Here is a 12565-nt window from a genome sequence, read left to right as displayed (position 1 = left end):
CTGTCACACACATGTGGGTGTGTGTGCCTGAGGGCCGGGGCTTGGTGCTTCTGTTAGCCCGTGTCTGAGCCAGCTTTGCTTCCGTTGACACCTGTGGGGAAAAGGGCACCGCCAGGGGGTTGTATGTAGGCTGCTGTGCCCCTTAACCCCTTAGCCCCTTAATTGAGAGTGTGCGCATGTTGGGGGCAGATAGCACAGGTCTGGGGCTGGATCTGGCACAGGCCCTCTCCCCAAATCCTTCAACACAACCTGACACAGTAGCTGACCTACCACCCCCTGCCCAGGGGCGTCCTTCCCCATCCTGCTGTGAGAGGGAAGAGTCAAGAGCATCTTCTCTGAGTTGCCGCCCTCCTGGGCTCGGGCTCTCACTCCCTCCTACACAGCAGTCAGTTCCAGGAACCTCCCCCCCCCACCTCTCCCCTCCCAGATCCCCCCTGCAGGCCTCAGGAGGGCTGACCCGGGCCTCCCCCCACCCTCGTTGATGTCTCTGCCTTAAATGGGCTTTGTATGGGGGAGCAGGGATTAATGCGTGAGTGTGTGTATGGGAGAGCAATTTGAAAGGTCATCTACAGGAAGGAAGCAGCAGCCCCATTCTGTGCTGACCTCCCCCTCCCCCCACTCTTTTACCCCTAGTGACTCAGGCCCCAGCTTTCACGTGGGGCCTGGCCTGTGGAACAAGCTGCAGTCCCTCGGATGGATGTGAGGACAGGGACAGACTTGTGGCAGCAGGCCAAGCACTCCACCTATCTCCCAAATGCCTCTCCACCTATACCCCAGTGGCACCCCTTGATGCTAGTCAGCTCCTCCGTGCTCGCAGATGGGCGTCTGCCGCACTGTGCGCACCTTTTGGGGCTTCCTAACCCTGTGCCCCATGCCCTGTTCTGGCCACCCTCTTGGACGCAGTCCGACTGCAGGGTGGAGGGGGCGGTGAGGCACCTGCTCCAGCACTGAGCGGGAGCGCCCGGGGATTCAGCACCACGCGGCGGACAGCTCCAGGCTCGGTGGACCCGCGAAGAGCCGGAGCTGTGGGAGGCGCAGGGTGAGGAGCTGGGGGGTGGGGGGGTGGGGCAGGGCGGAGAGGTGGGGGCCGGGCTGGGAGCGGGAGACCCGGAGTTGGGAGGAAAGGAGGAGGGACTGGGGGCGGGCCGGGGGCGGGGGTGGGGCGGGCCGCGATTGAAAGCTGCGGGGCGGGCGGGCGGAGCGCGCAGAGCCAGCGAGCAAGCGAGCAAGCTGGAGCTGGATCCCCGCGTCCCCTGCTCACTCCGATTCTCTCCGCGCCAGAGCCGGGCGCACCAGGTAGGGTGAGCCCGTGGTGCCGCGGCTGCTGCCTACCTTTTCAGCCCTGACCCCACGTCCCCGCGAGCCTTTGAGTTCTGGGTGCCCCAGCCGGGGCGCGCAGACGGCTCTTGGTCCCCGGGAGCTCCGGGAAGCGGGAAGACAGCCCCCCGTGTCCCGCCTTTCTTCCCCCCGAAAACGCACGTCTTGTATCGCGCTGCCCGGTTCCTCCTGCTCCGGCGTCCTCCGGTCCTTCTTTCTGTCTGTGCCTCTTTGTCTCAGGCTCTCGGGATCGCTTGGTCCCTGCCCAGATTTTGTGGCCCAGGCCCCCAGCTGCGGGGGACTCCAAGGTTCTGTCCCTTGCCCTGCCCTGAGCTTGGGGTCCTGGCCTTCTCTAACCAGCGCTGGCTCCAGCCTCCATCTGGGTCCCTGTCCCCATCCGCGGGGGGCTTCACCCCTGCTTCTCTCTCCTGTTTGCTTCATTGAGCTGCTGCTTTCTGGGTCCACACCTGAGCATGGTACCATAGTGGGGTCGGTCCTGCGGAGCGAAGAGGGCAAACTGGGGGCCCTGGTCTCTGCGGCCAGGACACAGGACCCTTGAACTTGCGGCTGCCCTTTGTCAGCCTCAGTTTCCTTTCCTGTTCTGAGGAAAGACGCTTGTCCCCCTCCCAGCCCTGCCAAGCCTGGTGATTTTAAGAGCCTCTGTGGGGTAGGTATGTGGGAACGCAACTGGGATGCACAGGAGAGGATGCAGGGTGGATGAGGCAGGTGGCAAAAGGACTCCTACAGGCCAGGGCCAGCGCGGTCCGGGCCCCAAGGCCGAGCACGGGCAGATTGGGAATGGTGTCTTTCCCCACCGGGTTTGGAGTGAAGGAAGCTCCGAGACCCCACGTCTCCAACAGCATCCCGCACAGCCGCTCAGCCTCGGCACTGTTTGGAGAGTCTGACACGACAGATAGCCCTGCCGCTGGCATACACGTTCATGTCTACCTGCCTTGCTGGCCCAGCACCTGTGGCCACTTGGTGCCCTCCCGCTGCCAGCCTCTCCACCTTGCTGTCTTGCTCCCGGGGGCTGGAGTCCCTGTCCCTTCCTCAGTCAGGAGACAAGCCAGAGGCTGGAACACTAAGAGAGTTTCCCCGGGCTCCAGTTTCCCCAGAGGTGGGAGAATGTACCTTAGAGCCAAGTGCCGTCCCTCTGCCTGTGGGCCCTCAGAGAGCAGCCCTTACCCCTTGGAAATCTGAGGCTCAGGATGGGGACTGGATACCCCCGCCCACCCCAGTTGGTGGCTCTGATGTGGCCTCTGCTGCAACGGCTTTGACCTCCAGGTCCTGAGTGTTTTATATGAGGCCTTGGTTAGCTTGTGATTTGCAGAAAGCTTGGCGCTGGCTGTGTCTTCGATCCTTTGCCGGGGCCACTGCCCCCCTGGCTGCCTCCCAGGGCCCGTTTGCAGCCCAGATGAGGACTGGGAGGCAGGTTCGGGGGCATCCCAGGAGCTTCTCAGCCTGGTGTAGCGACACCACCCTTCCCTGGTGACCTGGGTGAAGGGTGGGAAGTGGCAGAGTCAGAAAGGGCAGTCACTCTCAGGTCCCTCTTCTCCTGTTTGTCTGTCTATCTCTCTGCAGGAGCTGGGTCCCTTCTTCCTCTCTTCCTGTCTGTCCTTCCTGGCCCCTGTTTCCTCCTCTCGTTGCCTTTGCTGCTTCTGCCCTCCTCCCCTGGAGACCCAGGTCTGCTGGACCCATCCATCCCCTCTGGGGCCATGGGATCGCTGCTTGGGCTCCTGGCACTGCTGCTGCTATGGGGTGCTGTGGCTGAGGGTCCCGCCAAGAAGGTGCTGACCCTGGAGGGGGACCTGGTGCTGGGCGGGTTGTTCCCAGTGCACCAGAAGGGTGGCCCGGCGGAGGACTGTGGCCCTGTCAATGAGCACCGTGGCATCCAGCGCCTTGAGGCCATGCTTTTCGCACTGGACCGCATCAACCATGACCCCCACCTGCTCCCTGGTGTGAAACTGGGTGCGCACATCCTCGACAGCTGCTCCAAGGACACACACGCCCTGGAGCAGGCGCTGGACTTCGTGCGTGCCTCACTCAGCCGCGGGGCCGACGGCTCCCGCCACATCTGTCCCGACGGCTCTTACGCCACCCATGGTGACGCTCCTACTGCCATCACTGGTGTCATTGGCGGCTCCTACAGCGATGTATCCATCCAGGTATGCACCCAAATGGGGTAGGGAGGGAGGCCAGAGGGTGACCCGGAATTCCCATGGGGCAGGGGCTCCCAGACTCCCACGCATTGGAAAAGAGACTAGAAACTTCCCTTCAGTGGCTTTTTACAGACTACGAAAGTGCCCCTGCCATATAACAAGGGTTGTGTTTCAGAGATTGTGCAGAACCACACACGTGCACACACTCACACCCCTGATATTGAACAAACTTCAGAGGCTCTGGAGCCAGAGCCCCAGGTGTGAATCCTGGCTCCCCTACTTGCTGGCCGCATGGCCCTGGACAGATTGCTTCTCTTCTCTCTGTCTCTGTCTCCCTGTCCTAAAATGGGACTTGGGGCACTTTGTACTTTTAGGTTGGTGATGGAAATGAGTAGAGTGGTGTCTATCAGAGGTCCTGGATGTCACAAGGGCACAAGAGGCCCAGCTGCTGTTATCATTAACTCGTTTCATAAATGGGGAGACCGGGGATCAAAGAGGGAGATGAGAAATCAGGGCTGTTAGCCAGGGGTCTCCTAATTTGTCAGATCACTTCTCCCTGGGTGGGACAGAAGAGAACGGGGAGAAAGAAGCCAGCAGTGGGCCAGGGAAGAGCAACAGGGTGGGGGAGCCAGGAAGATGAGAAACAGAGTGTGTGTGTGTGTGTGTGTGTGTGTGTTGGCGGGGGTAACAGGTACTGGGTGGAGGGCGCAGGATTTGAGCGAGTGAGAAGGTAAGGAAGCCTGGCCCCCATCTCCTGCTCTCCCACAAGGTCTCAGCGCAGAGGGCCCTGTTGCTCAGCTTCAGCACATGGTGTCTGTTCAGCTGATGTCCCTTTGTTGCCCCCTGGGCGCACCTGGCTGCTTTGGTCCGGGTTCTCACCTGTCCTCCATATCCCCAGCTGCTGGGTGCCCAGAACAGGAAGATGAGGCCAGAACTGGGATCAGGGCTGGGAGACAGGGCAGGGCCCTTTGCTGGGCCTCAGCTTGTTTTAGGAGGCTGGCTGAGGCTACTGCCACCAGGGGAGGGTGCAGGACCCCTGACCTGCGATGCTTGTGCAGAAGAAATGAGGCAGAAACAGGAATCTGAACCATGAGGTCAGCCTCTGGCCTAGGATTGGGGAAGCCTGGCCACTGCCCCTGCTGTTGGGACTGGATCATCCGTCCCACTAGACTGATTCCTAGAGTGGCTAGGTGGCAGCTTCGACAGGTGTGACTGTGCCAGCATCCACGTCTGCAGTCCTGGCTGGGGACAGGTGGGCAGCCTCCTACTGTCCGACGTCCACAGGGGTCTGCACAACTCTCCAGGGATTTGTCTCCAGGAACCCATTTAGCTCCTGCCCACCCCTGGTCCTCAGCATCAGCCTGCTTTTCCTTGTCCTGGTGAGCACCAGCAGGTCTTCATCCTTAGGGGCCTATCTCACTGACCCCGCCTCACTCCTGCCCTCTCTCTGGCTCACATCCCTGTCATCTTCCAGACGCGAGCACGGCGGCCTCCCATACACCGTCATTTTTATTCCCTTAGCAGCTTCACAAGGCCGAGACAAGAAACTGGTCAGGGACCGGAGGATGGGAGACAGGGTGCCAGGCAGTCAGTTCCGGAACAGGGAGCCTTGTTTATTTCAGCCTCGGGCATCCAGTGGAGATGAGGTCTTGGGTCTTCCAGGGTAGTGGGAATCTCCTGTGGGTTGGATGGAGGTTTTTCCTGCTTTCTCCATCTTCCGATCAGAGTTGACTCCCCAGACAAATAGAGAGCTTGGGTGCCCTGAGCGTCTCAAATGCCACCCGGTGGCTCCCTGTGCTCCTGCTACAGCCAGGTGGCAGCCTCTCTGCAGCCCAGTCTTCCCATAGCTCGCTGCCCTGGGCCTCAAGAATGGTAGCAGAGGGATTCAGATGTGGCTGAGAACCCGAGTGCCTGGGCCCTGCGTCTTCTCCTTCCTGGCCTTCCAGAAGAGTCCTTCATCCCCTGGGGAGAGCCTCATCAATCAGGACGCAGGCCTGCTGAGCAACCGAAGCCTCAGGGCTGACCTTGTGGATACTCCACCCCAAGGGCTGCTAGATGCATCTGCCTCTGCTGTCTGACCTGGCCTCTGACCGCTGCCCTTCCTGCCCCTCCCCCAGGTGGCCAACCTCCTGCGGCTCTTTCAGATCCCACAGATCAGCTACGCCTCCACCAGCGCCAAGCTGAGCGACAAATCCCGCTACGACTACTTTGCCCGCACAGTGCCCCCTGACTTCTTCCAAGCCAAGGCCATGGCTGAGATTCTCCGCTTCTTCAACTGGACCTATGTGTCCACTGTGGCGTCCGAGGGCGACTATGGCGAGACAGGCATCGAGGCCTTTGAGCTGGAGGCCCGCGCCCGCAACATCTGCGTGGCCACCTCAGAGAAGGTGGGCCGTGCCATGAGCCGGGCCGCCTTCGAGGGCGTGGTGCGGGCCCTGCTGCAGAAGCCCAGTGCCCGCGTGGCCGTCCTGTTCACCCGGTCCGAGGACGCCCGGGAGCTGCTCGCTGCCACCCAGCGCCTCAATGCCAGCTTCACCTGGGTGGCCAGCGATGGCTGGGGGGCACTGGAGAGTGTCGTGGCGGGCAGTGAGGGGGCTGCCGAGGGCGCCATCACCATTGAGCTGGCCTCCTACCCCATCAGTGACTTTGCCTCCTACTTCCGCAGCCTGGACCCCTGGAACAACAGCCGGAACCCCTGGTTCCGGGAGTTCTGGGAGCAGAGGTTCCGCTGTAGCTTCCGGCAGCGAGACTGTGCAGCCCACTCTCTGCGGGCCGTGCCCTTTGAGCAGGAGTCCAAGATCATGTTTGTGGTCAACGCCGTGTACGCCATGGCCCATGCACTGCACAACATGCATCGCACCCTCTGCCCTAACACCACCCGCCTCTGTGACGCCATGCGGCCAGTCAACGGGCGGCGCCTCTACAAGGACTTCGTGCTCAACGTCAAGTTTGACGGTAATAGTGCTGGCCAGTGGCCATCGGATGATGGGGAGCAGGACTTAAGAAAACATAACATAGTGCAAGTGGAGGACCCGGCCAGCCAGCAGGGCAGAGAGGACTCCCACTGGAGCCGGGGCTGAGCAGTGAGCAGACCTCTGCTCCTTTGAGGGTCTCTGGGCCCAGCCTGGGCCTTGCCTGTCTTGCCGGAGGTAGAGACCAGGGGACCCCAAGCCCATTCAGGGCAGCAAGAGTCACATTTGTGCTTGAGGGTAAGCGTCAGGACAGCCTTTCACAGGCAGACGCAATGTCTACTCCTAACCCCGAGTCCACCCCAGGTCCGGGGCTCCTCACAGTACAAGGGCCAGCTTGCAGGAAAGCAAGCGCCTCGGGGTCGTCACCACACTCCGGCCATGAGAGGGGGCCGCGGCCGACAGGGCTTGTAAGCACCAGCCCAGGGTTAACACGAGCAATGCGGTTTGTCCCTCGGTGTCTGTTGGGGATTGGTCCCAGGACCCCCGAGGATACCAAAATCCATGGATGCCCAAATCCCTTGCAGCCAATGGCGTGGTCCTGGTATATGAGCTACACTCATCCTCCCTTATACTTGAAATCATTTCCAGATGAATACCTCAAACCGTATAAATGCTAAATAAGCTGTTAGAGAATAATAAGAGAGGAAAAAAAGCCCAAGCACATTCAGTACATGCAACCATCGTAGTTCTTACGGAAGTTCTCAAAGTCTCACCTCTCTGGTGGGTTGTGTCCTTGGCTTTGGGGCCTGCAGCTGCAGAGGGCTGACTCATCGTGATCAGACTGGCATTCCACAGTTACCTCTGGAGTCAGGGGTTAGGGCCGGAGTTTGGGATCTGACTGAGCTGACATTGGAGCAAAGCTAAGTACCTCTGGAGTCAGGGGTTAGGGCCGGAGTTTGGGATCTGACTGAGCTGACGTTGGAGCAAAGCTAAATTCCATCTGCTGGCTTGGGTGGAACTGACAGCAGGGCTGGAGGTGGATTTTGAGAACTCTGAGGCTGAGTTGGAAAACGTAGGGCCTTGAGCAGGGAGGACTTGAGTTTGATTTCAGGCTGTCCCACTCACCATGGGGCCAAAGGCCTGTCATCCGCCCGCTCGAGCCCTGATTTCTCCCTGGGACCTGGGATGGTGGTGGGGGACTGCCGTGAGGCTTCGCCAGGATGGACAGTAGCACTTTCTGAAGAATAGCCGTGACTACAGGTGGCCCTGGGCGTCGGGACTTGGTCTGCACTGGGATTAGGGTGGAGATCGGTGGGGCTGGAGCTGGGAGGTGGTTGCTGGTAAGGCTGGACCCAAGGTGGGCTTCACTTTGGGGTCTCTGCATTAAGTCTGGTGGGAGAGCTGCAGGGTCTGTCATGATAAAGTTAGCATTTGGGGCCTGGATGGCACAGTGTTGGAGATGGGGCCCAGGCTGGGTTTGGTGAGCCATGGCTGGGGACTGGTGCAGGGACTCGGTGTGTGGGGATGCCTGGCCTTGAAGACTGGAGTTACGTTTGGGGTTCAAGGGTGGCGAGGGTTGGGGTTTGGTGTTTGAGCTTGGGGACAGGATTTGTTGGACCTTCTCATTCAGAAAAATGGCTGAAGCCAGGACTGGCTTTAGCGTTGGGATGAGGACCGGAAAGGCTGGAGGGGGCCTGGTCTCTGGGGCGTGGGTTCTGTGTTAGGGTGAGGGTTGAGGTCGCCTCTGAGTAGCCCCCCATCCAACACTCTCTTCCTTCTCTGCCCCCTCCCAGCTCCCTTCCGCCCGGCTGACACTCACAATGAGGTCCGCTTCGACCGCTTTGGTGACGGCATTGGGCGCTACAACATCTTCACCTATCTCCGGGCAGGCAGTGGGCGCTACCGCTACCAGAAGGTGGGCTACTGGGCAGAAGGCCTCACCTTGGACACCAGCCTCATCCCCTGGGCCTCCCCCTCCGCTGGGCCCCTGCCCGCCTCTCGCTGCAGCGAGCCCTGCCTGCAGAACGAGGTGAAGAGCGTGCAGCCCGGCGAGGTCTGCTGCTGGCTCTGCATCCCGTGCCAGCCCTACGAGTACCGGCTGGATGAGTTCACCTGCGCCGACTGTGGCCTGGGCTACTGGCCCAACGCCAGCCTCACCGGCTGCTTCGAGCTGCCCCAGGAGTACATCCGCTGGGGCGATGCCTGGGCCGTGGGACCTGTCACCATTGCCTGCCTGGGTGCCCTGGCCACGCTGTTTGTGCTGGGTGTCTTTGTGCGGCACAACGCCACGCCGGTGGTCAAGGCCTCGGGCCGGGAGCTCTGCTACATCCTGCTGGGTGGCGTCTTCCTCTGCTACTGCATGACCTTCATCTTCATCGCCAAGCCCTCCACGGCGGTGTGCACCTTACGGCGCCTCGGCTTGGGCACCGCCTTCTCTGTGTGCTACTCAGCCCTGCTCACCAAGACCAACCGCATTGCGCGCATCTTCGGGGGGGCCCGGGAGGGTGCCCAGCGGCCACGCTTCATCAGTCCCGCCTCGCAGGTGGCCATCTGCCTGGCGCTCATCTCGGGCCAGCTGCTCATCGTGGCCGCCTGGCTGGTGGTGGAGGCACCGGGCACGGGCAAGGAGACAGCCCCTGAACGGCGGGAGGTGGTGACGCTGCGCTGCAACCACCGTGACGCCAGCATGCTGGGATCCCTGGCCTACAACGTGCTGCTCATCGCGCTCTGCACGCTCTACGCCTTCAAGACGCGCAAGTGCCCCGAGAACTTCAACGAGGCCAAGTTCATTGGCTTTACCATGTACACCACCTGCATCATCTGGCTGGCATTCCTGCCCATCTTCTACGTCACCTCCAGCGACTACCGAGTGAGCCACCTGCCACAGGAGTGGGAGGGCCGGGACGGTGGGGACTCAGGTTCCTGGTATCTCGTTTAACCTACCGATAACTGTGAGGGCCCCCCTGGGGAGCGGTGGGGCTGAATGGGACCAGGCAGGAATGCCGGGGAGATGAGGAAGCAGGGTTAGAGTGGAGAAGAGATTTCCCAACCTAGATGTCATCACCTAGCCTGGGAGATGGGGGTGCAGAAATACGTCCCAAGGATCAGAGGCTCTGCCCTGCTCCACTGAAGGGCTGGCAGAGGAGGGGTTAAGAGATGCAACTGAGGAGGTAGCAATGGTGTAATGAAGAAGGGTGGGAGAGGAGATTGAGGAGCTGAGGCTGAGAGAGGGTAAAGCAGGCAAGACTGCATCCCAGCTGCTGGCTCCCAAGCAAATTTGGTTCCAGCTGGCACTTACTGTGCCCCTGGGTCTCCCCGCAGCTGCGAAGGGCAACGCCCACTGGGACAGGAGGGTCAGGGAAGGGCTCTCCGAGCAGACGACAGGTGGGCTGAGCACCACATGGTAAGAGGGCGCCCTTGGCTAATCCTCATGACTCCAAGTCAGTGCCACAGCGCTCCTGTTTTACACACCAGGAAACACTCAGGACGTTCAATCACTTGGCCAAGGTCACTCGGCTGGAGAATGCAGAGCAGGGTCTGAACTGATGATCTCGACCATGAAAGGGACAGGAAAATTGAGGGAAAAACCTCAGCAGTGGCCCTTTCTCCAGCATGGAGCAGAGAGGCGGTGACACTGCTGGGGGCCACAGACCACTGGGCTGGCTGCTCTGCTTGCACCTGCTGGGCCACCTGCTTGGGTGCTGGAGGCCAGGATGGGGGAGGGAACCGGCTCTGACTCAGCTTGCATTTGCACATGATTTACATTTGCATGCCAATCATAAGTGGCTAAGGACTCACCCAAGACATGCACATATATACACACAGTGCCCAGCGATACATGTGCACACACACGCTGGTGCACAAGCACACACATAGCATCGCTCATGCAGACACACACATGTGCACACATGCTTCCCTGTCTATACATGCACCCATACCAGGCAGCCCACACTCACACCACACAATTACACTTGCACACCACACTCCTGTACACACTCACCACTTCATACCCACACCCACACAGAGACACAGGCGCCCCCATGCATGCACTCCATACCGTGTCCCCCATACACATGTGTACTCTCCAGGTGTACAGGCTCCCCTGTGTGTTCACCCCCACAGCTGGAACTCTGCTCTCCCTGGGAAAACAGTGCAGGCCGACACTGGGACTGGGCCCCACCTTCCTAGAAATCCTCCATGGGGCTTGGCAAGTGGACCCCAAACCCGGTAATGGACTCTTTACAGGCTCCCCGACACCCTCCCTGACAGCCCAGACAGGGGACTCCTTAGACCAGGCCCAGGCCTTTGGGGCAGGCTCTTGCGTGACCTGCGCCTGCTTACCCACTGGGCCACTGCAGGTGCAGACCACCACCATGTGCGTGTCGGTTAGCCTCAGCGGCTCCGTGGTGCTCGGCTGCCTCTTCGCACCCAAGCTGCACATCATCCTCTTCCAGCCGCAGAAGAACGTGGTCAGCCACCGGGCGCCCACCAGCCGCTTCGGCAGTGCTGCCGCCAGGGCCAGCGCCGGCCTCGGCCAAGGTCAACACCCTAAGCAGCCCTCTCCACCTGCACCCCCGCCGCCCACCTAGCTCCTCAGGCTGGCTGAGATCCCTCTGTGTGTGGGGGGGGGGGGGGGACAGACGGCCCCGGCCAGCCAGGGAGGGGCTGCTTTCCCTGTTGCCTGCCTGCTCCCTCTGGCGACCTCAGGGTCATCCCCCACATCGGGCTTCCTTTCCCCAGGGTCTGGCTCCCAGTTTGTCCCCACCGTTTGCAACGGCCGCGAGGTGGTAGACTCGACGACATCGTCGCTCTGAAGACCCCCGTAGTGCTGCCCTGACACAGCTGCTCCGGAACCCAGCGTAGATCTGCGTCCAGGGCCAGGAGGAAGTTGGCTGGAGCACTGCAATAATGCCCACCCCATGCCCGCCCCCAGAGTCACTGCCTCCTGCTTGCCCCAACCCTTCGGAGTCCGAAGTCGGGGTCCTTGGCCTGGGAGCCCCTGCAGCGGTCACAGGTGCCCTTGCAGCCGTTCCCCTCCCTGCCCTGTCCAGGGCTCCCAGGGGAGCGAGCCAGGGTGCACTGCCCCAGAACGGGCTGGCTGAGGACGGCAGGCCCCAGCCCCCAGTCAGCAAAGGTGCTTCCAGCCCATCCTTCCCCTAGGGCCTTTTTAATTTTTTATATAAGTTACTCTGGGGTGGGGAGGGTGGTAGTCGTGCGGGCCATTCCTCCCCCGGCACAGTAGCTTGTCCTGTGGTTTATTTTGTATTATCTGTAAATAAAGTCTTTATTTAAAAAAAAAAAAATCACTCTTTGCCCTTGACCCAGGGGGCCCCTCGCAGCCGCCACGACCTCCCAATCTTCCTTCCTCTAGGATCTGTTGGCTCTGCTCTGTGCCTGACGATAGAACCGATAGGACCGGGAGGTGGAGAGGAACAAACCGCCCAGGGCTGTCCGGGGCTGAGGTATCAGCAGACAGGCTCAGCTGCCTGGCCCTGCAAGGGTTTCCCCGAGGCTGTCCTTGGGGACTGGGGACAGCGTGGGCGTTGATGGGACAGGAGGGAGGGGGCAGCAGACTGTGGCCCCAAGGAGCGGCCAGCCTGCCTGCCTGCCTGCCACTGGAGGAGCTGCTGGTCCGTGAGCAGCCAGGCTGCGCGTTTGGTGCAGAGGGAACCAAGGGACGGATTGAGGCCGAACGCTGCCTGTTCACAGGGCACGGACAAGCCTGGGGGTAGGGGTGGGAGCAGCAGGGAGCTGGAAGCCTGCAGGAAATCTGGGGCGGGGCGCCCAGCGCCCTTGGGGGCTTTATCATTTGAGCTGCACCAGCAGAGGGCGCCAAGGCACAGCCTCGTCCTCACGGTCTGGTGGCAACGGCTGCCCTCGTGTGGCGTAGAGGGCGGTAGGCGCCCGACCAAAGAACCTAGGGGTTTAGGGGGCCCAGGTAGCTCAGAGAGGCGTGGTCCTGCGTCAGCGGGGGGACAGATCAGGGACATTTGTTATTTTCAGGTGAACTCGTTTGCATGCACAGACTGGCAAGGCTCTGGAAAATCAGGTTAACAATTTAAAAAGTGGCAAAAAAAAAGAAAAAAGAAAAAAGAAAAAACAAAAGGATGGGAGTAGCTTTTCCTCCTCCAGCCAACATCTGGGATGTGAGGATGACCGAGAAAATCTAGAAGGCCT

The 12565-nt window shown here is 60.7% G+C and overlaps 1 protein-coding gene across 3 annotated transcripts; it reads left to right on the top strand.

Annotated features, from left to right (window-relative positions):
• Positions 1–1169: 1169 nt before the first annotated feature.
• Positions 1170–11691, top strand: GRM2 (glutamate metabotropic receptor 2). Of its 3 annotated transcripts, none has more exons than XM_051852384.2 (6): positions 1171–3482; positions 5594–6431; positions 8182–8303; positions 8931–9257; positions 10747–10927; positions 11129–11691. In XM_051852384.2, the coding sequence occupies exons 1-6, from the start codon at positions 3033–3035 to the stop codon at positions 11200–11202; spliced, it is 1992 nt and encodes a 663-aa protein (XP_051708344.1). In that variant the 5' UTR covers positions 1171–3032; the 3' UTR covers positions 11203–11691. The 3 variants fall into 3 exon arrangements, with proteins under 3 accessions (XP_017199339.1, XP_051708344.1, XP_017199340.1); XM_017343851.3 differs by having other exon boundaries at positions 1187–1296; positions 2899–3482; positions 8182–9257; XM_017343850.3 differs by lacking the exon at positions 11129–11691 and adding an exon at positions 10511–10615 and having other exon boundaries at positions 1170–3482; positions 8182–9257; positions 10747–10874.
• Positions 11692–12565: the final 874 nt, after the last annotated feature.

Source organism: Oryctolagus cuniculus, chromosome 10, assembly GCF_964237555.1.
Source record: "Oryctolagus cuniculus chromosome 10, mOryCun1.1, whole genome shotgun sequence".
NCBI lineage: Eukaryota > Metazoa > Chordata > Mammalia > Lagomorpha > Leporidae > Oryctolagus > Oryctolagus cuniculus.
The sequence above is the reverse complement of the archived record's forward strand: the minus strand, read 5'-3'. Positions and strand labels throughout refer to the sequence as shown.